This window comes from Pholis gunnellus (genome assembly GCF_910591455.1).
Source record: "Pholis gunnellus genome assembly, chromosome: 3".
In the NCBI taxonomy this organism is placed as follows: domain Eukaryota; kingdom Metazoa; phylum Chordata; class Actinopteri; order Perciformes; family Pholidae; genus Pholis; species Pholis gunnellus.
The window spans coordinates 20230757-20253254 of NC_136529.1; the positions used below are offsets into that span (position 1 = coordinate 20230757).

At 45.7% G+C, this 22498-nt stretch overlaps 2 protein-coding genes across 2 annotated transcripts; one reads left to right on the forward strand and one right to left on the reverse strand.

Annotated features, from left to right (window-relative positions):
• Window positions 1-665: 665 nt before the first annotated feature.
• On the forward strand, window positions 666-5792 carry nop56 (NOP56 ribonucleoprotein homolog). The gene is made up of 12 exons (XM_079156457.1): window positions 666-718; window positions 1379-1468; window positions 1554-1668; window positions 2078-2242; window positions 2452-2650; window positions 2895-3082; window positions 3356-3507; window positions 3709-3809; window positions 4255-4403; window positions 4614-4735; window positions 4921-5034; window positions 5287-5792. Exons 1-12 carry the CDS (start codon window positions 716-718, stop codon window positions 5575-5577), a joined length of 1689 nt encoding a protein of 562 aa, XP_079012583.1. The 5' UTR covers window positions 666-715; the 3' UTR covers window positions 5578-5792.
• Window positions 5793-9928: 4136 nt separating this feature from the next.
• ubap2a (ubiquitin associated protein 2a) lies at window positions 9929-22149 on the reverse strand. Its single transcript, XM_079156603.1, has 27 exons — window positions 22114-22149; window positions 20164-20301; window positions 19766-19843; window positions 19423-19533; window positions 17510-17672; window positions 17313-17399; window positions 17163-17226; window positions 16674-16762; window positions 16437-16495; window positions 16271-16341; window positions 15995-16169; window positions 15590-15860; window positions 15175-15479; window positions 14793-15004; window positions 14346-14625; window positions 13995-14034; window positions 13694-13859; window positions 13359-13410; window positions 12769-13084; window positions 12517-12608; window positions 12168-12218; window positions 11966-12059; window positions 11446-11874; window positions 11228-11332; window positions 11076-11143; window positions 10805-10996; window positions 9929-10711 (listed from the first exon to the last, which is right to left on the reverse strand). Exons 2-27 carry the CDS (start codon window positions 20257-20259, stop codon window positions 10616-10618), a joined length of 3762 nt encoding a protein of 1253 aa, XP_079012729.1. The 5' UTR covers window positions 20260-20301; window positions 22114-22149; the 3' UTR covers window positions 9929-10615.
• Between the last annotated feature and the right edge of the window lie 349 nt (window positions 22150-22498).

Here is a 22498-nt window from a genome sequence, read left to right on the forward strand (position 1 = left end):
GTAATTCTGTGTGACTGGTATTTATTTTATATTGATAATAATAATTAGCTATTTCAATGTTGTTTTTTTTAAATGTCAATGTTCTATTTAATATATGTAATGTTCAATATCCATGTGAATGAGATTTAATTAATGAAAAAAAAAGTTTTTAATAAAAAGTAAAGGCTCCTCCACTTCCATGTATGATAAAAGTGTCAAGACAATTCCTAGAATATGTATAATGTATGTGATTATTAAGTTAACTTAAAGGAATTTACTGTCTGCAAAAGTAAGTGACAGCACTTCCACCGTTTTTGTAGAATGACCCAACTAACGTTTGTAAAAGAAGACACAGTTGGGTGCCACTTGTAACTTAAGGACTGTTAAGGATTAAGAGTAAACACTGTGGCTGTGCTGGCCTTTAAAGATCAGTACAGCATCATGACATACAATAGGCCTGAGTGCCATAGACAGGGTGGTATAGTAAATATTTAGAGACGCAGTAACGTATTGTTGGTTTATAAATATGCATATATAAGATTAAATAACAAGAGCCCTATACTTTATTTTGTATCCAGCAGGCGGATGTTTCTCGGTCAGGTCTCGCGATGTTAGGCTGGCATCGCGGTATTTAAGTCATGTGACAATCGGCTGAAACGTGTTGCAGCATTCTTTTTACTAAGGACACGGAGCTGAGCAGACGCACACTGCGTGCTGCTGCAGATATTTACTAATCATGGTAAGATAAGTTGTGTAGGATGTTTTGTTAACAACCAAGTTAGTCAATTGTAGAACACAGTCGACGGCTCTTTAAAGTTACTTGCGTTTTAAGGATAGAAATGTCTATTTTCATGTGCTTACTACCGTCCAGCTGAAGGCCTTTCAACGCGTGTGGCGCTGTTAGCCACCCATGTGGCTAAAGTTAGCCAGAAATAATTACTTAAGTTTAAACTACATAGGCTGCCACCACAGACATGATCTGTATCGGTCGCAGTGCTACAGGTGAACACGTGTCTTTTTTACTTTTAGGCACAACACATTAGTTTACGCTGGTGCTTTTCAGCGAACGTTAGCTGAGTTAGCTTCATGCGCGGGCCCGGGACAACACGTGGGTTCATGACGACAACGTGGTTGCGTCTGAAAGTTACCGTAATCTATTAAGAGCACTGCGTTTATGTACGAAGATACGCATATGAATAACTAATAATTTAAAAAGCCAATTTGCACGCTTGACACATTACTTTAAGTTATGGCGCTACCAAAATAACCTAAACGGATGACGTGCACCTTTACAGTTAGCATGTGGACGACTGGAAACGCACTTTATGTTGCGGTAATGTTACTATTCGTACTTTATTGTCTTGTGTCTCTCTTTAATCCAACGTTTTACTTTCTGCAGGTGCTGTTGCACGTGTTGTTCGAGCACGCGGCGGGCTATGCGCTGTTCGCCGTCAAAGAGGTGGAGGACATCGGCATGCTGCTGCCTCAGGTGAGTCTTTGGGCCTAGCTACTTATTGGCGGGTGTAATCTGATATTTGGATGGATCAACGGTAACAGTCAACTTGTTTTCTCAGGTGGAGGAGAGCGTGCTGAGCATTGGAAAGTTCAACAGCATGGTGAGCCTGGCTGCCTTCTTCCCCTTCAAGTCGGCCCAGGGTGCTCTGGAGAACATGAACGCCATTTCTGAAGGCAAGAGGGTTTTCTACTTTGTGGCTGTATCGGCGTCCTCAGTTGTAATGATGTCCAATATCTGTCAATCCCCTGAGTTTCTGTGCTGACAATTCCAATGTAACCCTGAACAACTGAGGAACATCTTTTGAAAATGCAGCAATGTTTAATAAGCTGACCTGACACGTGGTTTAATTTAGTGATTTTATTTTGGACACCAAATTATTTGTTAATCAAGAATTAAAAATAGACAAATTGTAGTCTAAGTCCATTAAGGTACTTATTCCAGGGTGCTTTTCTGGATCTGCACACTGAATGTAATCTAACCTGATTTTATCAGAAGCCACATCAGTAACTGCTGCAAGTTTCAAATGGATTTGCTGCAGAATCTGAGCTTGATTACAGACTGAGTAATCTCCTTTACTTGCAGGTGTGGTTCATGCCGACCTGAAGCTGTTCCTGGAGACCAACCTGCCCCTCTCTGGGAAGAAGAAAGCGGTGCTGGGGGTTTCAGATGCCAAGATTGGAGCATCTTTACAAGAAGAATTTACCATTTCCATCCAGACTGGAGGGGTGGTGGCAGAGATAGCCAGAGGTGAGGAGATGGTCTGCCTAAGATTTATTTACATCGATATGTAAATTCTAGCACAGTAACGATAATGTGGCTGTCGTGATGCAAATTTTTTTAAACCCTGAAACTCATGAAGGTTCATACTGAAAATCTGAACTGCCACGGTCACATGCTGTTCTGCTATGGTTCATTATACTCAAGAAAAACACTTTGTCTGTTATCTTTCCTGTCAGGTGTGCGTGTGCACTTCCACTCCCTCGTGAAGGGTCTGACTGGCCTTGCTGCCTCCAAGGCACAGCTGGGTTTGGGCCACAGCTACTCCAGAGCTAAAGTAAAGTTCAACGTCAACAGAGTCGACAACATGATCATACAGTCCATTGCTCTGTTGGATCAGCTGGACAAAGACATCAACACTTTCTCCATGCGTGTCCGGTAGGTTTCCTTCATCACACTTTTCATATAGTTTTTTTTCCCTGTCACTACTTGTGTTGCCTGACAATGGCGTCCTCAGTTGTAATGATGTTCAATATCTGTCAATCCCCTGAGTTTCTGTGCTGACAATTCCAATGTAACCCTGAACAACTGAGGCACGTCTTTTGAATATGCTGAACTGGCTGTTTTTTCTTTTGATTTTGATGCGTGTTTTTCTTTTCTAACCACCGTCTTGTGTCTGCAGTGAATGGTATGGCTACCACTTCCCAGAGCTGATCAAGGTCGTGCCGGACAACTTCATGTACTGCCGCATGGCTCAGCTCATCGGAAACAGGAAAGAGCTCTCAGAGGAGAGTTTGCCGAGTCTGGAGGAAGTAGTGATGGACGGCGCCAAAGCTCAGGCAATTCTGGACGCGTCTCGTTCCTCCATGGGTCAGCAAATGTTCATTTTCATTGTAGCATTTTTAAAGGAAATGTATAACTTAAAACCACACCATGCCCCTTTTACGCCCACTCTGGACCAATAATTGTCCTTGGTGACCAACACAGGGGGGCACAATAAACTCTGTCATAAACCTGTAGTGAAGGCAACACCATCCTCACTGCGGATCCTGTCGGGAGAAACAACCACGCTTTGTATTTGAGATTACCAGTTAGTTATAGTTGGATCCCTCTAAACGCCCTCTGTGATCTGTTCTTCTGCAGGTATGGACATCTCTCCCATCGACCTGATCAACATAGAGAGATTCTCCACTCGTGTGGTGTCTCTGGCCAGCTATCGGCTGGAGCTGCAGGAGTACCTGCGTTGCAAGATGAGCCAAGTGGCTCCAAATCTAGCAGCCTTAATTGGAGAAGTGGTAAGTTGAATGTGTTTTATGTATATTGCATTACTCTGGGACCGATGATGTTTACCAAACCAATCTGTCAATCCCCTGAATCTCTGTGATGACAAATATTTCCGGTTTCCTGATGGTCCTCACATCAAAATCTATTCTTGAATGGAAGCTCTGTGTTCGTCAGTGAGACTGACTCTATATTTCCCTTTTTTTTTTCTTCAGGTGGGAGCTCGTCTGATCTCCCATGCCGGCAGTCTAACCAACCTGGCCAAGTACCCGGCCTCCACGGTCCAGATCCTGGGAGCAGAGAAGGCCCTGTTCAGGTACTGGGGCGCCCCCTCCCTGCTGGGGAAAGAGGTGGCTGCAGTGATGGCAGGGCTGGGCAGGAGCAGAGCAGGGTGACTGGAGAAGACAACTCTATGAAGTCTCCTCCGGAGTGATCCCTCTCTCCCATTGCACCCCCACAGTCTGAGCAGCCACTCACAGCACTGAGGTAGAACATCTGAACTACTAGTTCCAGTCTGGATGCTTAGCACACACTAAAAATCCATAGCAATAAACTATAACTAAATACAATGTTACATGCTTGTTGGGCAAATAGATTTCAAATTGGTAATGTTTTCTTAAAGTTTGAGGTCATTTAATTTCAGAAATGTCCATGTTAGGAATGTGGTGTCCTTTTTGCTTAGATGCTTAATAAAGTTATCCAAAGAGCCCAAAACAGTTAAACTGTTGCTTCTATAACTAAAGTCTTGTATTTCCACACAGAGCCCTAAAGACTAAAGGAAACACCCCCAAGTACGGGCTCATCTTCCACTCCACCTTCATCGGACGTGCTGCTGCCAAGAACAAAGGCCGCATCTCCAGATATCTGGCTAACAAATGCACAATCGCCTCACGCATTGACTGTTTCTCTGGTGAGTGACGCGACCGCGTGGCATAATGCCCACGTTAGCTATATGTGGCATAATTGCGATGATGTTCATATTTTTCGTCAACAGTATTCATCCTTCGGGTTGGTGGTGACAAGCTAATTACTGAGCAACGCCGCGTGTCACTTTAAACTACAGTCATCCACTGCAGGCTTTGTGATTGATTTTTTTTTTTTTAAATTCATTTTCTTGCAGACGTACCCACAAGTGTATATGGTGACAAGCTGCGTGGACAGGTGGAGGAGCGCCTGTCTTTCTATGAAACTGGTGACGTGCCACGGAAGAATGTGGATGTCATGAAAGAGGCTGTGCAAGAGGTGAGCTCAGGAAATTGTATACGTTCAGTGTGTCGATGCTGTGAATGATGACACGTTTTTGCCTGACTTCACTGAGGGTACAAAATGATTTAATGAGCCTGACGCAGCAGTACCGCCCTTGAAGAGAAGTTGATGGTTTGACTTGGGTCAAAAACTATTTCTAAATCTGTTTTTTCTTGTCTTAGGCTACTGACGTTGCAACTGAGATCAAGCGTAAACTGGACAAGAAGGAAAAGAAACGCAGGAAGCGTGAAAAGAAGCTGCAGGATGAAAATGGCGATGCCAACGGTGATGCTGAGGTAAGCATTATTTGCAGTCTGTGTGTTCATGCAAGTTTTGATTTGAGACTTGACCCACAAGTGGTCCTGTCTCAGTGTACGACATGCTAGATCAGCCTGACTCCGAACCATTGGCTGGTCCAAAACAATGGACTTGATCACTGAAGTGAGTCAGACATTGCAGTCACTTAAATGATGTATTATACATTTATGGATGGCTCAGAAGTATTAAAAACAAATCACTGTTTCTTACCGTTCTCTACTTTCTTGCAGGCTGAGAATGGAGACACCCCCGTTGTGAAGAAGCAAGCAGCCGAGGAGATGGAGGTCGAGGTAGAGGAGGCCCCTGCTGCAGAGAACGGCGCAGAGGACACCCCAGGGAAGAAGAAAAAGAAACGAAAATCTGAGGTAGAGGTCCCAGCAGAGGAAGCCGCTGCCGCAGAGGAAACCGATACTCCTGCAAAGAAGAAAAAGAAACGAAAGACTGAGACCATCGAAGCAGAGCCAGAAGAAACGCCTGTGTCTGACAAGAAGAAAAAGAAGAAAAAAGAGACAACAGCTTAGAGGCTGTGGTCAAAGACTGAATCTTTATATTTGTGTACAGTTTTATTTTTTCATTTTTACTCTTAATCTGAAGGTATGTAAGCAGATTTATGTTTTTTTTTGCAACCTCAAAACAGGTTAGATTGCAAATAAATGCTTATAACTGTGCCTTGAAGTCAGTGACCTTTACTTGTACTTCTGTAAATAACTTATCCATTAAACTTTTGTCAAGTGAATTCTGTTTTGTCTTTTGAAAGGATCGTATGGTTTGGGATTTCCATGATCTGGTTCCTCACATGTGTCACTATGAGGCTGTTTTATCAGCAGTTCTTAAAGCTATTGTCTGGTCCCGATAATGCTTTAAAAAGATTCTTACACGAGGAGTGTTTGTAGGGACGACTTTTCTCCAGTTTTGACTTCAACATGGATTGAAACTCCAGACGGTTGCTTCTAAAGAAGATTCTTTGCTGAACCACGAAGGTATGTTGGAATACTGATAAGAGCTTTAACAAAACCTCTAAGACTGCAGCATTGTTAAAGCTCACTGATTCAATCTAATCATCAAAAATGACGGTGAGTAGTTACTGATTTGTACTAGGAACAGATTGCCCCCACATACGCCCATGTAGGGTGACATCAGTCTACACAGGTGTAGCTAATCACATTGATTATGGCTCTGTGCTATATTGTTGGGCCACAAAGTGCCAGCATTCTGGACCTAGAGTACCTCAATGCGAATATAAATTACGGTCATTACCTACACCTGTTAAGGCAACTCTTGTCAGAACGATCTAGCAAATAACTGAAAGAGCTCCCATGTTCAGTGTTATCAATGTAACTCTAAACACCTGTGTGGCTGACCAGAGGCGTTCAATGTCACTCGACTGTATAGCTGCCTGGAAATTGACGTACAGTTGGTGTAGCTAGAGATAAACAGTGAACACGTGGACTACTGGAGATGCACTTTATGTTGCGGTAATGTTACTATTTGTCCTTGTCTCTCTTTAATCAAACGTTTTACCTCCTGCAGGTGCTGTTCGAGCACGCCACGGGCTATGCGCTGTTCGCCGTCAAAGAGGTGGAGGACATCGGCATGCTGCTGCCTCAGGTGAGTCTTTGGGCCTCGCTACTTATTGGCGGGTGTAATCTGATATTTGGATGGATCAATGCCGACCATCAACTTGTTTTCTCAGGTGGAGGAGAGCGTGCTGAGCATTGGAAAGTTCAACAGCATGGTGAGCCTGGCTGCCTTCTTCCCCTTCAAGTCGGCCCAGGGTGCTCTGGAGAACATGAACGCCATTTCTGAAGGCAAGAGGGTTTTCTACTTTGTGGCTGTATCGGTGTCCTCAGTTGTAATGATGTTCAATATCTGTCAATCCCCTGAGTTTCTGTGCTGACAATTCCAATGTAACCCTGAACAACTGAGGAACATCTTTTGAATATGCTGAACTGACTGGTTTTTCTTTGGTTTTGGTGAGTGTTTTCTTTTCTAACGATCACCGTCTTGTGTCTGCAGTGAATGGTATGGCTACCACTTCCCAGAGCTGATCAAGGTCGTGCCGGACAACTTCATGTACTGCCGCATGGCTCAGCTCATCGGAAACAGGAAGGAGCTCTCAGAGGAGAGTTTGCCGAGTCTGGAGGAAGTAGTGATGGACGGCGCCAAAGCTCAGGCAATCCTGGACGCGTCCCGTTCCTCCATGGGTCAGCAAATTTTCATTCTTTAGACATTGAAACCTGCTCATTTGCACGCTAGCATTTTTAAAGGAAATGTATAACTTAAAACCACACCATGCCCCTTTTACGCCCACTCTGGACCAATAATTGTCCTTGGTGACCAACACAGGGGGGCACAATAAACTCTGTCATAAACCTGTAGTGAAGGCAACACCATCCTCACTGCGGATCCTGTCGGGAGAAACAACCACGCTTTGTATTTGAGATTACCAGTTAGTTATAGTTGGATCCCTCTAAACGCCCTCTGTGATCTGTTCTTCTGCAGGTATGGACATCTCTCCCATCGACCTGATCAACATAGAGATTCTCCACTCGTGTGGTGTCTCTGGCCAGCTATCGGCTGGAGCTGCAGGAGTACCTGCGTTGCAAGATGAGCCAAGTGGCTCCAAATCTAGCAGCCTTAATTGGAGAAGTGGTAAGTTGAATGTGTTTTATGTATATTGCATTACTCTGGGACCGATGATGTTTACCAAACCAATCTGTCAATCCCCTGAATCTCTGTGATGACAACTATTTCCGGTTTCCTGATGGTCCTCAAATCAAAATCTATTCTTTAATGGAAGCTCTGTGTTCGTCAGTGAGACTGACTATATTTCCCTTTTTTTTTTCTTCTTCTTCAGGTGGGAGCTCGTCTGATCTCCCATGCCGGCAGCCTAACCAACCTGGCCAAGTACCGGCCTCCACGGTCCAGATCCTGGGAGCAGAGAAGGCCCTGTTCAGGTACTGGGGCGCCCCCTCCCTGCTGGGGAAAGAGGTGGCTGCAGTGATGGCAGGGCTGGGCAGGAGCAGAGCAGGGTGACTGGAGAAGACAAAACTCTATGAAGTCTCCTCCGGAGTGATCCCTCTCTCCCCATTGCACCCCCACAGTCTGAGGTAGGTAGAGCAACTAGTTCCAGTCTGGATGCTTAGCACACACTAAAAGGCCGCTGCCACAGATAATGGAGCAGAGGACACTCCTGCAAAGAAGAAAATGAAAGACTGAGACCATCGAAGCAGAGCCAGCAGAAGAAATCCCAGAAACACCTGCGTCTGACAAGAAAAAGAAGAAAAAAGAAACTAGAGATTAGAGGCTGTGGTCAAAGACTGCATCTTTATATTTGTGTACAGTTTTGTTTTTTCATTTTTACTCTTAATCTGAAGGTATGTAAGCAGCTTTGTTTTGTTTTTTTTGCGTCCTCAAAACAGGTTAGATTGCAAATAAATGCTTATAACTGTGCCTTGAAGTCAGTGACCTTTACTTGTACTTCTGTAAATAACTTATCCATTAAACTTTTGTCAAGTGAATTCTGTTTTGTCTTTTGAAAGGATCGTATGTTTTGGGATTTCCATGATCTGGTTCCTCACATGTGTCACTATGAGGCTGTTTTATCAGCAGTTCTTAAAGCTATTGTCTGGTCCTGATAATGCTTTAAAAAGACTCTTACAAGAGTGTTTGTAGGGACGACTTTTCTCCAGTTTTGACTTTAACATGGATTGAAACTCCAGACGGTTGCTTCTAAAGAAGATTCTTTACTGAACCACGAAGGTATGTTGGAATACTGATCAGAGCGTTAAAGCCTCTGTAATAAGACTGCAGTATTGTTAAAGCTCAGATTTACACAGGTGTAGCTAATCACATTGATTATGGCTCTGCTCTATATTGTTGGGCCACAAAGTGCCAGCATCCTGGACCTCGATGCGAATATAAATTATGGTCATTACCTACACCTGTTAAGTCAAATCTTGTCAGAACGATCTAGCAAATAACTAAGAGCTCCTCCCATGTTCAGTGTTGTAATCAATGTAACTCTAAACACCTGTGTGGCTGACCAGAGGCGTTCAATGTCACTCGACTGTGTAGCTGCCTGGAAATTGTCTCTAGCTACACCAACTGTACGTCAAACAGTGAACACTGGGGTGACCACACAAGCAAGTTCAAAAACCAAGAACATACACGGTCACAAATTGACATCAAAAGTAAAGTATTAGCTGCAGATTACAAAGAGCTAAAGACAACAAGCCACTGCCTCTAAACTCACCTTTTAGAGTCCGGTATATAAAAATCAGTGCACAGCAGGCAAATGCTTGTTGGAGGTGCTGGAGCTGCCTAGAACAGCATCCAAAAAAATGCATATTGCAAGAATTTGTGTGTGGATACCCTCCCCCATCATAAATCTCCACAAAAGACAGGTTTCTGTTTTTGTTGTTTTGACTTGTTCTGTGTAGCTTGATCTAATAAATGGTCAAAAGTGTATTAAAGAAAAACGAATATGGTCCTGTTAGGTATCTGTTACAATCACCGGCTAATGTTTTATATTTGAGCATCCGATATTAATACTACTGATTAAGTTATATTGCTACTGGAGCCTGAACTTGTTGACTGGCCTTCAGTCCTTTGTGTACTTAGGCACAAGCTCACGGGTGCTGACGTCCATGCTGCCCGTGTCCTGAACATGTCTGGCACCATTACATCCTTTGGTTGTTTAGCAGGCCTATATATCAAATATTGCCTCGACTATCCTGCATTGTACGACTGGGAACAGTTTGGTTCATAATGGATTAGCATGATTCTGCGTGTGCATGAAACTTCATGGGTCTGTATCCAGGGAACAATGTGCTCGTTAAGTATTGATTCCAGACCCATATAAACTGTTAAGAACTTTTAATTTGGACAACAAGGATTAAACCAATGTTAAAATGACATCAAATCCAAGGCCTGGCCGGTAAAACCAGCCAACTAGTAAGAGTTGAGGAATGAGAGAAAGATGGAGGGAAACCGGGTAAAAAGAAAAGTCAAGCTATCAACTCAAGTCACCCTCAATATAAGGATTCACAGATGCGGGAGACTAAAGTTACAAAAACGTATTTCTTCTAAAACAAAAAAAGGCCTTTGCCGTGAAAATGATGTGTAGAATTTATGTACATCATTCTCGATTCATGTATGCATACAAAAAAAATCCACATCACAAGATGCTTGTGTTCAAGTATATTCACCAACTTCATCTCCATTAATTTAGCATTCTCATTTTTCCACTTTTTTTTTTTTTTTTTGAAATAAAATGTCCTTCAAAATAAAAACAAAATGCAGAAAACCACATTTTATGTCCTACCAATACATATATACTGTATAAATACATACATAAATATATTTTACATACAACAGCCATAAATTTGAAAAGGGGATATACAGAGCAAAGGGGAGGGGGAGGGGGGGGTGGTAGTGTGTGTTTTAGCTTGTGTTGTAAAATGGTTTGTCCCTCTATTTTCTCATCAGTCAGATACACAGGTGTGGTGCCGTGTGTTGGTGTCTGTGTCAATAAACACACACGCACGCACACACGTCTCAGTTGGCCCAGTAGGGGGAGCTGCCGTAGCTCGACTTGTTGACTTGGCTCTTCTGCTGCAGGCTGCTGGACTGGCCACGCTGGCTCGGACCACCCTGAACATGGATAGACATGCGTGTGAGCGCCGGAGAAACCGGTACAACCAGTGCAACAACAAACAACGAACAAAAAATGCCTGCGGGTGTTACCTGTCCGTCCTGAGCTAGGTGGTGGTGCAGCAGCTGTGAGTGTGGTTGCTGGTGAGGCAGGATGTGGAGGAATGGGGCCGGTGCATAGCCTCCGGGAGCTGCTCCGGGGTTCAGAGGCCCCGGGCCCCCCAGCGCTGATGGCAGACTGAAGGGAGGAGGTGTCCCCGCATGGAAACCCTGCTTATCAAAAGACTGCAGATAAAGTACAAATTAAACTCATAACCGGATTATTTATTAGTATAAACACAAGACAACAGTGTGTGAGGCTCACCTGGGTCTTATTGTAAACACTTCCACTGATGTCTGGCACCCCGGAGTTACTGGACGTCACCGAGACGCCTAGCAGAATGACAGCAACAAAACATTTACTGTAAAAATCCAAATGAACATATTCGAAACACTCGATTGTTTCGTCCTTCTTACCTTTGCCGGGCCCAGAAGCAGCAGATTTGGCTTGTGCCTGTGAGGAGGAGTTGTATCCTTTACTGTAGTCCACTCCTGCTGGCCCCGCTGTCAGCTCCTCATACCCTGCGCAAGAAAACTAAGTTCAGTGTTCAAACGATACACACAAGAGTTTGGGAACTACTTAACCCAGCATCAAATTCATTTCCCAAGCTGTGTTAAGTGGTGTGCTCACCAACCTGAGCTGAAGGCGTGCTGGCCGTAACCACTGGGCTGCTGCTGCGTCTGCTGCTGGAAGGGGCTCGCCGAGGGGTTTCCCAGACCGAGGCCCATACTGTGCTGCTTGGCCGAGGCCGGGCCCCCGGGAGGAACAAACATGGTGTGGCCATACTGGAAGGCAGCAGCACTGGGTACGGCACCGGGAACCCCGGTGTAGTAAGGCAGGCCTGCGTAGCTGTAGCCTGGAGGCAGAAAGGCCTGCTGACTGCTGTGGTGTTGTGGCTGGCTGTGGTGTTGCGGCTGGCCCTGGGGCTGAGGCTGGGCCTGGGGGGGCTGAGGCTGGGCCTGGTTCTGTCCTTGGCTCTGGCCCTGGGAAGCCTGCGAGGCCGCAAGGCTCGTGGGGGGTGCCGGGGAGGTGGAGTCGTTCCTGCCAAACTTTGTGACTTCACCTGCAAAAAAAACACTTGAGATGTCACTTGAGAACAAAACACAGGATTTTAGGATTTTGGACAAGGCCAGCGAGGGTGGAAGGAGCTTTACCTGAGTAGGGGTTGTTGGCGAGGCTCCCGTCTCTACCAGAGAGAGTGGCTGCGGGGCCAGGGAATGTGATTCCATAGTAATCCTGCAAAGAGGGCTAAAGGGACAGGAGAAGGATGATGAGGAGACGAGCCACACAACACCCTAAATAAGTTGATTTAGAACGAGAGAGGAGCCGTCCCAGGAGTGTGCTGATGAGGCTCACCATTGGCAGTCTGGACTGGAGCATATGGAGGTCTTCGTAACCATAGATCTGCTGTGAAACACAAAGGACAGAGATCATCAGCGAGAAAAACTATAAAATGTGTCCAAAAAACCCCAATACACACACACACACACACACACACACACACACACACACACACACACACACACACACACACACACACACACACACACACACACACACACACACACACACACACACACACACACACACACACACACACACATTGTTGAACTGAAGGGACTAGCAAATATCATGATTTCTGTTCACCGATTTCAAAGAAAACCCAGCACACTGCGATGATTCTAGACCCTGAGAGTCTACTTACTGGGTATGCTGGCAGCAGCCCCCCTGGGCCCATGATATACTGGTTGGGCAGTAGAGGAGGCACTCCCTGGGATAAATTAGGAGGAGCTTTACCTGTCAAAACAATGACACCGCAACCATCACTTTCACGTGAACAAACGGCAACAAGTACAAATATTTGGGCTTGTATCATCAAGGGAGCTCAACAAATGAGTGAAAGCAACCCATCACACGTCACACATTTCCCGTGCGTGTCTGGAGTGTCTGTGCTCACCGGCGGTGGAGGAGAGCAGAGCCGTGTTCCTCGGTGCAGAGAGGTTGGACGTGGCAGTAGCTCCATTGGAGCCGAGTCCCAGCGCTGCGCTGGCGGCAATGGCAGCAGAGTGAAGTACACTGGCGCCGACAATACCACCGACCGTGCTGCCCATGTGGTTGCCCATGTGGTTGCCCATGTGGTTGGGCATGTTGACCAGGTGGCCGATGCCGCTGCTACTGTTGCTGCTGTTGTGGGTCGAGTGGAGTGCGGAGGGCTGCGATGACGCGTAGGACGGAGCCAGAGAGCTCACGCTGCTGTGGTCAACACCGGTGTACTGCGGACAGGGAGGAAGCGGGACATCGGTCGACGTCATTTGAGATAAGTGCTATAGCTTTACAATGCATGCGTACAATGTGTAGTTTGTCAGTTTTGTGCTGATCAGTTGCAGCCATATAAACGGCATCGAGTACAGTCTCAAAGCGGTCTTTGGCTGTGACTTTAGTCGGCATTCAGGCCATCAACATGGTAGCATCAGCTGTTTGGTTACATATCCTTATATATAGACACAAAGAAAAAAAGAATGATGCTTGGGGAAGACATGTACTTACGGTGAGGGAGCTGGAGCCCAGAGCTGACACTGAGGAATGATTGCTGACATGACTGTAGAGTGAAGGCAGAGAGGACAGACGTGATCAGTGTATTGTGGTGCCAGTGGAAAACGTCATAATATTCTTGTTTTTATGCCGCTATCGCTCAATTCAATTTGCCTTTGGATGCAAAAGACAATTTTTAACATCAAGAAAGCATGATTGTGTTATCATGAATACATTTGTGCTGTGTGCGAACATGTGGCAGCAGCAGGCACCCGCTATACTGAACTCTCTTGAGTATTCAGGCTGGCTGAACATGGCCAGTAAATTCAAACTTGTGCAATGTGTCTCACCTGTTGAGTGAGTGTTGGCTGGCTGAGGGCAGGTCCTGTGCCAGGTTGGAGAGCGTGGTGGAGCTGTGTGCGGGCAGGCTGGATTGTAAGTGGGAGGAGGGAGCCGAGGCACCGTTGATGCTCAGAGACGGCGACTCCGGCTTTGGTGTAGAGGACGCTGACGAAGCTGAGAGCAAGAGGAAAGAAAAAGGACTTAATTTGTAAAAGACTCAAAATAGCACAGCCAAAGAAAGACGGCTCTTGGTCGGCATTTAGAATAGAAAGTATACACTGAACAAATACATCAGTACTGGGAACTTACTGTCTAGAGCAGTAGAGGTCCTTACACCATTCAGACCATTCTGGTGATATAAAAACACAGCTCAGTGTCAGCGTATACCGACAAAAGATCATATCTATGTGGCAAACATACACAGTGCGAACAAAACATCATTGAATTCAGTACAGACTTGAACTACATGTGACAAAAAGACCAGACAAAAAGGTAAAAAATCGAAACCTAAACAGAATTCATGCTATTACTATAAAGTTTGATTGTCTTAAGGGGCTACGGGCAAACCCTCTGGTGAGTAAATGCAGGCAAAAAAGTTGAATTTGGATGATTTCTCATCTCGAATAACTGCAAAGCTGTATTAACGTGGCCATTTCTCACCATGACTGGTCCTGTGGCCTCTTTACTCTGGGAAAAGGCCAGTCGTGTGTGAGGGGGCATGGTCCCGTCGTAACTCCCCCCCACTGTGGAGAAGTGAGAGGAGGGTACAGAGGAGGAGGTGGTGGAGGCTGTCGAAGAACACGAGAGTGGGTTGGAGGAGCCGGCAGTCCCTAATGAGGAGGGAGTGAGGCTGGGCATCGGCACAGAGGAGTGATATACCGGCTCTGATGAGGAGAGAGGCAGAGGCAGCGCCACGGAGAGAGGGCTGCCCAGCGACTCACTGCAAGACAGCAGGGAGAGAAGGAAACGTTATTAGATACACTTCGTTAACAAACCCCCCCGCATTATCTATTTCATTTCTGATCTGTTATGTTTTAGAGTTTTCAAACAGTTTCTGTTTTCATATGTATCAAAAGGTTAGAACTAGTCAGTCAGCAGCGACGGTACCTGAGTGGTTTGGAGTACAGGCTTGTCTGGCTCTGTGTCCCTGGTCCCGGTGCAGGGGCCGGTGTGGACTCCCTGGATGCTGCCATCGAGCAATTGTCAACGCCGCCGAACTCCGGCAATGCCGACTCCGAGCCGAAGTCTAGAGCTCCGAACTGGAGGTTCAGCCCGGGGACGTCAGCCGAGCCGGGCATCTCTACCGCTGTGGAGGGGATCTGCCACAATGGAGGGAACAGTCAGGTCTCCGGAGCGTGATTTTAAGCTCATATAACTACTTTGTATGTGGTCATTTTGAAAAGATTTGCCTAAATATGCAAATAATATATATTCAAGAGTAGCCACATGTGCATCGGATTGTTCTCTCCATCAACATCAATCCCCTAACCTTCGATGTGGGAGGTATCCTTCGTTTCTGGCCTTTGAGCTGTGCCCGTTGCTGCTGTGGTGTGCTGCCACCCTGAGGGTCCAGCCCTGCGCCAGGGGCAGGAGGTTTAGCACCAGCAGCAGCCATCATCGGGCCCGCCTGTGCTGGCATGCTGGCGTGGTGGGGAGCGGGCGAGGCTGAAGCAGGGGGCGCTTGGTGTTGCGATGGAGGACTGGGTTGACGTGCCAGAGGCAAGGAGGGGCCGGTGTGCCTCTGAACCAGCTGACTCAGCACCAGAGAAGGCTCTGGCTGCAGGCCAAACTCACCTGCATGACACAAGACGCACAACAAGGATTATAAATAGAATGCGGGCCTATTTTAAAATACATCTGGCAAAAGCAGAAAACACTCTCGACAGTCCCACTTGAACACTTACGGCTGAACTGCGAGGACAGCGAGGTGGTGTTGGATTCCGAAGCCTTGATGTCCCAGCTAGAGGAGGAAGGTGGAGGTACAGGTGCTCCCAGGCCTGGCAGTCGGCAAATGGAGGTGTTGCTTCCCTGGGTGCTGGCAGGAGGCGCAGCCTGGGATGAAGGTAGCGGACCCAAGCCAGGGCCCTTCAGCTGTTCCAGTATCTGAGCTCCAGCGCTAGGCGGAGCCCTTTTGGCCTGCCCCAGATCCCCAAAACCAGCTCCCAGAACCGACGACTGGCACAGGACAGGAGGAGAAAAGTGTCATCACCAGTCTGTGTTTCGGTGTGCGAGTGTATTTACACGTGATGGATGAAGGAATGTGTATGAAAAAAAGGGTGCAGAGTATCAAAAGCAACTTTTTTTTTTACCAGAGCGGCATGAGCATAGCTGGTGCTACTGGTGGCGTTGCGACTGGGGGGCGGGTGCTGTTGCGGTGGCTGGTGGTGGTGGGAGTTAGTGAAGACCAGACTCTGAGAGGAAGAGGACGACGGTGGCTCTCTTCCTCCAACTACCGGCTTCTGCAGCAGAGAGGCGAGGTCCAGACTAAAGACAGAAACACGTCAAGGTCAAAAGTCAATGTAGAAAATGCTTGCAGGACATCCAATCAAACTATGTACGACGTTATAGTCGAGCCAGTTACTCACCTTTGCCCAGGTGTGATGTGATTCTCAGCAGCAGGTGCACATGAGGAGGTGAACACTTTGGTCTCTGAGAGCTGAAGGAACAAAAACACAGAAGAGACAGACGTGTTTCAAATGTGCACCAACACCGTGTGATTGACAGACTTCTCCTGTGATCGTGTCAACTCACGCCAACATCCTCGCTCCAGTCCTCGGATGCCCAGTCTTCCAAGGGACCCCTCCAGGTCACTAGAGAGCAACCAGCGATGAGTCATACAGTTTAAATACAGGTGGGATGAGCAGGTTAACACAACGCAGGATACCTGTAGCGTATTTACATTTGGATAAAAGCTACACTGTGCTGTCCGCTCAATACAGTGGATGTGTTTGTTCACCACAAATCTGCCGTTACAGGTGAAGAGCTCACCTGTCCCCTCTGTGGTCGCCGTGTCCCACATCTCCGTATGCGTGTTCCCTGACCGAGCCTCCGAGGTATAGTCCGCTGGATTGAAGGTGCTGTGGAAGAGTCAAGGAGAGGTATATGTAGTTACACAGAAATCAACTGTAGAGGCAGGGGAGTAGTTGAGCGATGTAGGTAATTATGTTCCTAATAAACAGTGTCTTGAGTGATAATATGTGTTATCCATACTATTGATTGGACAAAGCTGCCATTAGAAGAGGGATGAGATATTGGTTTCTGGTGCTTGGCAGAGGATGAGGTGAGATACGTTTATTATTATGTTATTAAGACACCACATCTTAATGGGAATGGTGACTTAAGACTCACAATCTAAACTCTAAAACATCATTTGCAAGAAAAATCCACCACTCGCACAGACTCTGGTACTAATTCATTTACACCTAAACGTATGTGAACACCCCTGTGTGTGTGTGTGTGTGTGTGTTGTCACCCTACCCCATGCCCTGGGCTGAGAACCGGGTCCCTGGTGGTCCTCTGCCTCTGCCTCGCCCTCCAGATCCTGCATAACATGCACACAAAAAGGTCAACAACATCCACGCCAGCGTTGGGCGTGCCGACAAAGGGTTCTAATGTGCACGCGCTCACCTCGGCCACCACCTCTGGCCCTCCGACCACGATCTGCACCTCTGTCCACTGGCGTCACCTCCACTCCGTTCTCCTCCGGACGTGGTGCTGTACGTGTGCAAACACACACATGCATATTATATAATCAAACATACTGAGACACGGCAGAAGAGACGGGAGACTCTGAACGAGATTTAAATGAATGCTTTATGGTTTACCCGGTCGACTGCGACTGGCCCCCCGGCCCTTGCGGTTGGCTGCCGCGCGGCCCTTGCTAGCCTCCCTCTCTCCTTTCTTCTCCCGGTTTTCCTTGTTCTCCTTGCTGTCTGATGGACCCTCCTTCACCAGGGGCTTCTTCTTCCCCACCGTCTCCCATGAGGTCTGAACACAGACGAGAGAAGGGAAGAAACACAGAAAGAGTCAACCACAAAATATATATACACCTCCATTTCACAGTTGCAGCCGGTCAAAGTAGCTAGACAAGTGGCTGGTTGAACATCGCATTTCAAAACACAGTTTCAAGTGTATTTTGTTCAAGAGGATAAAGAGACACTACAATAAAAGCTGTTCTGGAAACAGTTACAGAAAAGCTGGCTTTTTTTTTTTACTGAAGTGTGCGCTAGGCTGTGTTACATAAGAAAAACAAATATCAGGTGAGGACATTTAATTGGTAGAGTTTCAATACTAAACAAAATAAAAAGCCTTACAGTTACACAATTAGTGTTTTAATTAGGTAATAGGCCACTCTTTTCTTGGGCTACACCTCCTCTTACAGCTAACACACTCTGCAACCTTTCCTTTTGTTTATGACAGTTAAGATCTTGAAGAGTACAGCAGAAGCAGGTGTAACGAGAGCGTTGCAGTGTTTACAATAACAGCGGAGGGAGACTTCCACGCAAAAGGGGGAAACCGGCAATTTGCTATTTTGGGATTTCCCGGACACCAAAACAACCAGGTAGCTGTCTGATCGGGCCGCCCTGCCCTACAGCCTCTTCTCGCCATCTGTGCCAGCTGGCATTCTTCAGAAATGTTGCAACACATGGGCAGAACAACACTTAAGTGTTTGCCAGACATTTGGTAGCCTGTTTGACCTTCCTCTCTGAGCAGCAGGGGGGAGATTGTGGGCTATGGTGTGCTTTCAAAATTCATTTTCACCGGCCTATACAGAACAACATAGTGTTTTTCACAACATGTGTTCATCTTCTCAGCATGGTGCATAACTTGAAATGTAGTAGTGAGGTGCCAGAATGCTTTGTGTTGTGACTTAACTAAGGACAATATATAAAATATCTATATTTACTTGTTTGTCATTGTGTTGAACACGGACCTGCAGAATGTGTTTCCGCTGCGTTTCTCGCCTCATCTCTCTTCTGACAGAACAGACACGATTGTATTTTAAATCAATGCAGCTGTCTTAACAGGTTGCGCAATGGCTTGCGTTTTGCATTACATGCCTTTGTGAAGCAAAACTACTCAACGTCTTGGTCGTGATCCTTGCACATTGCAATACGCCTGCACTTTTTGCGAGTTTGGGCTGAAGTACTTGTTGCTCTGACAACACCTCCAGATGAATTGTGCGCATGACAAATCATCACTATCCTCCACATACAAAGAACAGGGCCCTGGTCTGAGATCCGGTGTGCAGCTTGTGCACTCTCAAGTAAACACAACAACAGTCTGACAGAAAAATAAATTGTGTTGTGAGCAGCACAGCAACCAAAGTCTTGTAGCACGAGGCTTAAGCTGTGGCAGTGAGCATGAAACCAGCTGACAGAAATTGTATTGAGCCATTGTTACGGTTATTAATGCCACCTCATACAGCGACGTATCAAAAGGTTCTATTCCATTTGTGGCAGCACGAGTACAATATGAAATTTAGAGCATGAAAGACTTTTCCAACTTATTCTCACAGTTCATGCTGTTGTTTTTAGCCATAAAATGAGTAATTAAAAATGTAACTATGCATTTTGTTAAAACCAGTTATCATCCAGAGCTGCTGCACAGTCTGCCTTCCAGCATACAAATATATTCACAATATCTGATATTGCAAATTCATATAGTTGAAAATAACAGACAGCCACTAAGGGGAGTTTAAGATGAGATTAATTAAATGAGACGTGATGCCGTTTACCATGTCCGAGGTGCTCTCTAGGAGAAAGTTGATGGCTCTGCTAACATCCTCGTTGCAGTCGTGGAGTGCTACCATGCACTCGTCCTGGTTCTTCCCAGTCACTTCCATCAGCTGGAGAGCAGCAGCACACACACACACACGTGTCATATTAGAATTGTCTAGCAGTCAACAAGGGTGTACCAATGACAAAATACACTGTTTTTTTCACCACATAGCAGTGCATGTCACAGCAAGACGAGGGGTCACTCATGGCATCAAATGTGCATTTTTTCATTTGTCACCATAGAGTACTGGAGTCATGGAAGATCAACAGGTTGCACTGACTAGTAAATGTGTCCCTGACCTGGTTAACTTTGTCCTCAAAGTCAGCATCATTCTTGTCATAGATCACCTGGGCGAGCCGGATCTGCTCGGCAGTAGCCTGGAGAACAAAGGGGGAAATGTTGGTTAACGAGAACAATGTCATCCACTTTATTAGGAACACCTTTAAATTCAAACCATCCAATAGAACAGCTTTACAAAGCAAGTGCCTCCTATTGTCATTATTTTTTATCTAATGCACTATTGTGGCTGTAATAACAAATAAAATCCGTGTAAATATTGGCCACGGAGATCTCCTTGCCTCGTGTGTGCACTGAGGTTTTGTTGGCAAAGATAGTCTGCTTGCACACCGGTGTTTTGTCTCAACATAGCGTGTGATCTGCTTTCATTAAGTTTCTTCGTGTTGGCGCGGTTGCTCACCTGTATCTGTTTCTGTGGTTGTGACGCTTGAGTGGCAGCAGGCAGCGCTTTTTCCCGAGGGCCCCGGGCCTTGTCGCCGCCCAGCGAGCTCATCATATACAGTATATACAAAACTCTGTATGTACAAAATAGAAAAATCTGCAAAAGGAAACAAGCAACATGGATGGATGAGCAAAATCAACCAATTGTTCTTAAACCCACAGATTATGTCAGTTAATGAACACTGTTGTTACAGCAGAGCCTCAATACGTTGCCTTGTGTGAGTACATAAAGGAAAGAATTGTTTAATACCACAAATATGTGTTGTGAGCGTAGCTAAAGCCTTATTGCTCAATCATGAATACTGGCCTGATGAAGCCTAAGACACACAGTTGGCCTGGTGACACAACAGCTTTGCTGGAAATCTAGGCCAAGGAGGGAGAGCGACCCAGTGTCCTCTTACAAACAGCAAAAACCTCAGCGTGTGAGCACCACACACCCTGACCCCACGTCCCCTCTATAAGCTAGATAGTACACACGCTATAAACTAAACTACCGCGGTAAAATGCTGAATTATTCTCCGTGTATGACAACTGGGTCCCATGCAAGTTGATGCAAATTGGGTAGATACCACATAACCATGCATTAATATGTTTTAGTGGCAAATATTAAACACACACACACACACACAGAGGGCTTTATACAAAAGATGACTGCTCAATACCGTGTAGTAAAAAAACACCATGTAGTGGAATTTGTGTTTCAAGCTTCGACTATGGTGTCCATTGTTAGGATAATAACATAACATACATCCCCAGTGACCCATTTGTTTTATGTCAGAGAACAATAGCAATCCAGTTCACAGTGCCTGAGTGACGTTGGCCGATGCACTGCTGCCATTGGCTGCTGGTCTGAACAAAGCTAAATGCAAAAAAAAAGCACGAATTGGCTTTAAATTTAATTTCAGTGAAAAATGAAGATCTATTTTTATAAGTGAGAAACCTACAGCAGCAGCAGCTGCACTATCTATTGGATGTTTTCAAATATCAACATATCGTTTAACGTACGAGTGTGGACGGTGTTAAGAGAAAAACAATAACAAAACAGCCTTTCAGTAACGTTAACTCCGCACATCTCAAACGTTCATCACATTTATTTGGACATGACTTTACCTACATTACATGAAATAAAACAACGTCACCAGTTAACATACTCGTATGTGTTTACGTACATGTACTTATACCTGGTCACAGCTAACTAACAATTATCTGCAGCTTATTTTAATAATAATAAAGCGAGCGGAGCGTTGTTTTGAAGCCATGCTAACGTTAGCCCGCTGCTGTTAGGTTAGCTACTTATTTCCTGAGACTACATATGGGACGATTCGGTTGACGTTACATGTCTATCTTCAAACAAAAATAAATCAGATTAGTGTAGTGTCGTTTTCGACTTAACACTGAGCGACTTAGTGGTGTTGATGCTGGGGGTCCCTTTGTCCTCGCTAGCATAGACTCATGTTAGCTCCTAGACCATCGATAGCGGGGATGAAGCTAGCTAACGGTGCTAGCGGTCTAAATCTGGTCCAAGTGGATAACCAGCGACCGTGTAACTGGCTTCATCGTGTATGATACGTATTTATAGTTCCGCTCAGTTATCTAACGATTACTGGCGGTTTCGTCAAGCGTGTCCTCGACATGTAAACACCGGGCTATCGAGTTAACAACATAGCTGTGTTAAATCTAACGAAAAAGGGGCCTCTTTAGCGGAGCCCAATCCCATCCCGACATTGCTCGCCGGGAAACAAGACAACAGAAAAATTGCGAAAGACATCCCTCACAAGCCCGTGTAAGCAACGCAACGAAGCCAGCCACCAACTACCTCAGCGAAAGCGCGCTTACATATAAGGCTTATAAGCGTTGAAATACTGACACTGAACTTGGAAAAACATAAGAAAAATAGTGTTTTTATTACCTGCTAACACGCTTCACTCAGCCAGCAGCAGACAAGGTGGTCACGTGACGTGCGCTGCCGTGGCGGTGGATGCTCCCTCTTCTCCGGGTCACAACTAACTTCCTAATACTCACCATCAAACACACGTCGTGCAGTTAGGATGGACGTTTGTACGTTTATATCTATTTGTATATATATACACATATATATATTCTCTGTTGTGTTCATTGGGGATGCGCATATCTACATCATTTCTATAGCATATGATAATGCAGACTGGTGTACCACAGACACCTTCCTCTCTTGAAAGCTCCCATATAATAAAGGATTATCTTATTTTATGTGGTTAGACATCATTAATGGCAACATCCAGATTTAGCAGTGAACCATTTTAATTCAAGAATAA

Coding starts and splice junctions, on each gene's coding strand:
- nop56 (XM_079156457.1), top strand. Junction 1,669..2,077: donor CATGAACGCCATTTCTGAAG/GCAAGAGGGTTT, acceptor CTTTACTTGCAG/GTGTGGTTCATGCCGACCTG. Junction 2,243..2,451: donor GGTGGCAGAGATAGCCAGAG/GTGAGGAGATGG, acceptor CTTTCCTGTCAG/GTGTGCGTGTGCACTTCCAC.
- ubap2a (XM_079156603.1), bottom strand. CDS start 20,259: ATGATGAGCTCGCTGGGCGGCGACAAGGCCCGGGGCCCTCGGGAAAAA. Junction 16,342..16,436: donor ACTGGAGCGAGGATGTTGGC/GTGAGTTGACAC, acceptor TTGTTCCTTCAG/CTCTCAGAGACCAAAGTGTT. Junction 11,875..11,965: donor CGCCAACAACCCCTACTCAG/GTAAAGCTCCTT, acceptor TTTTTTTTGCAG/GTGAAGTCACAAAGTTTGGC.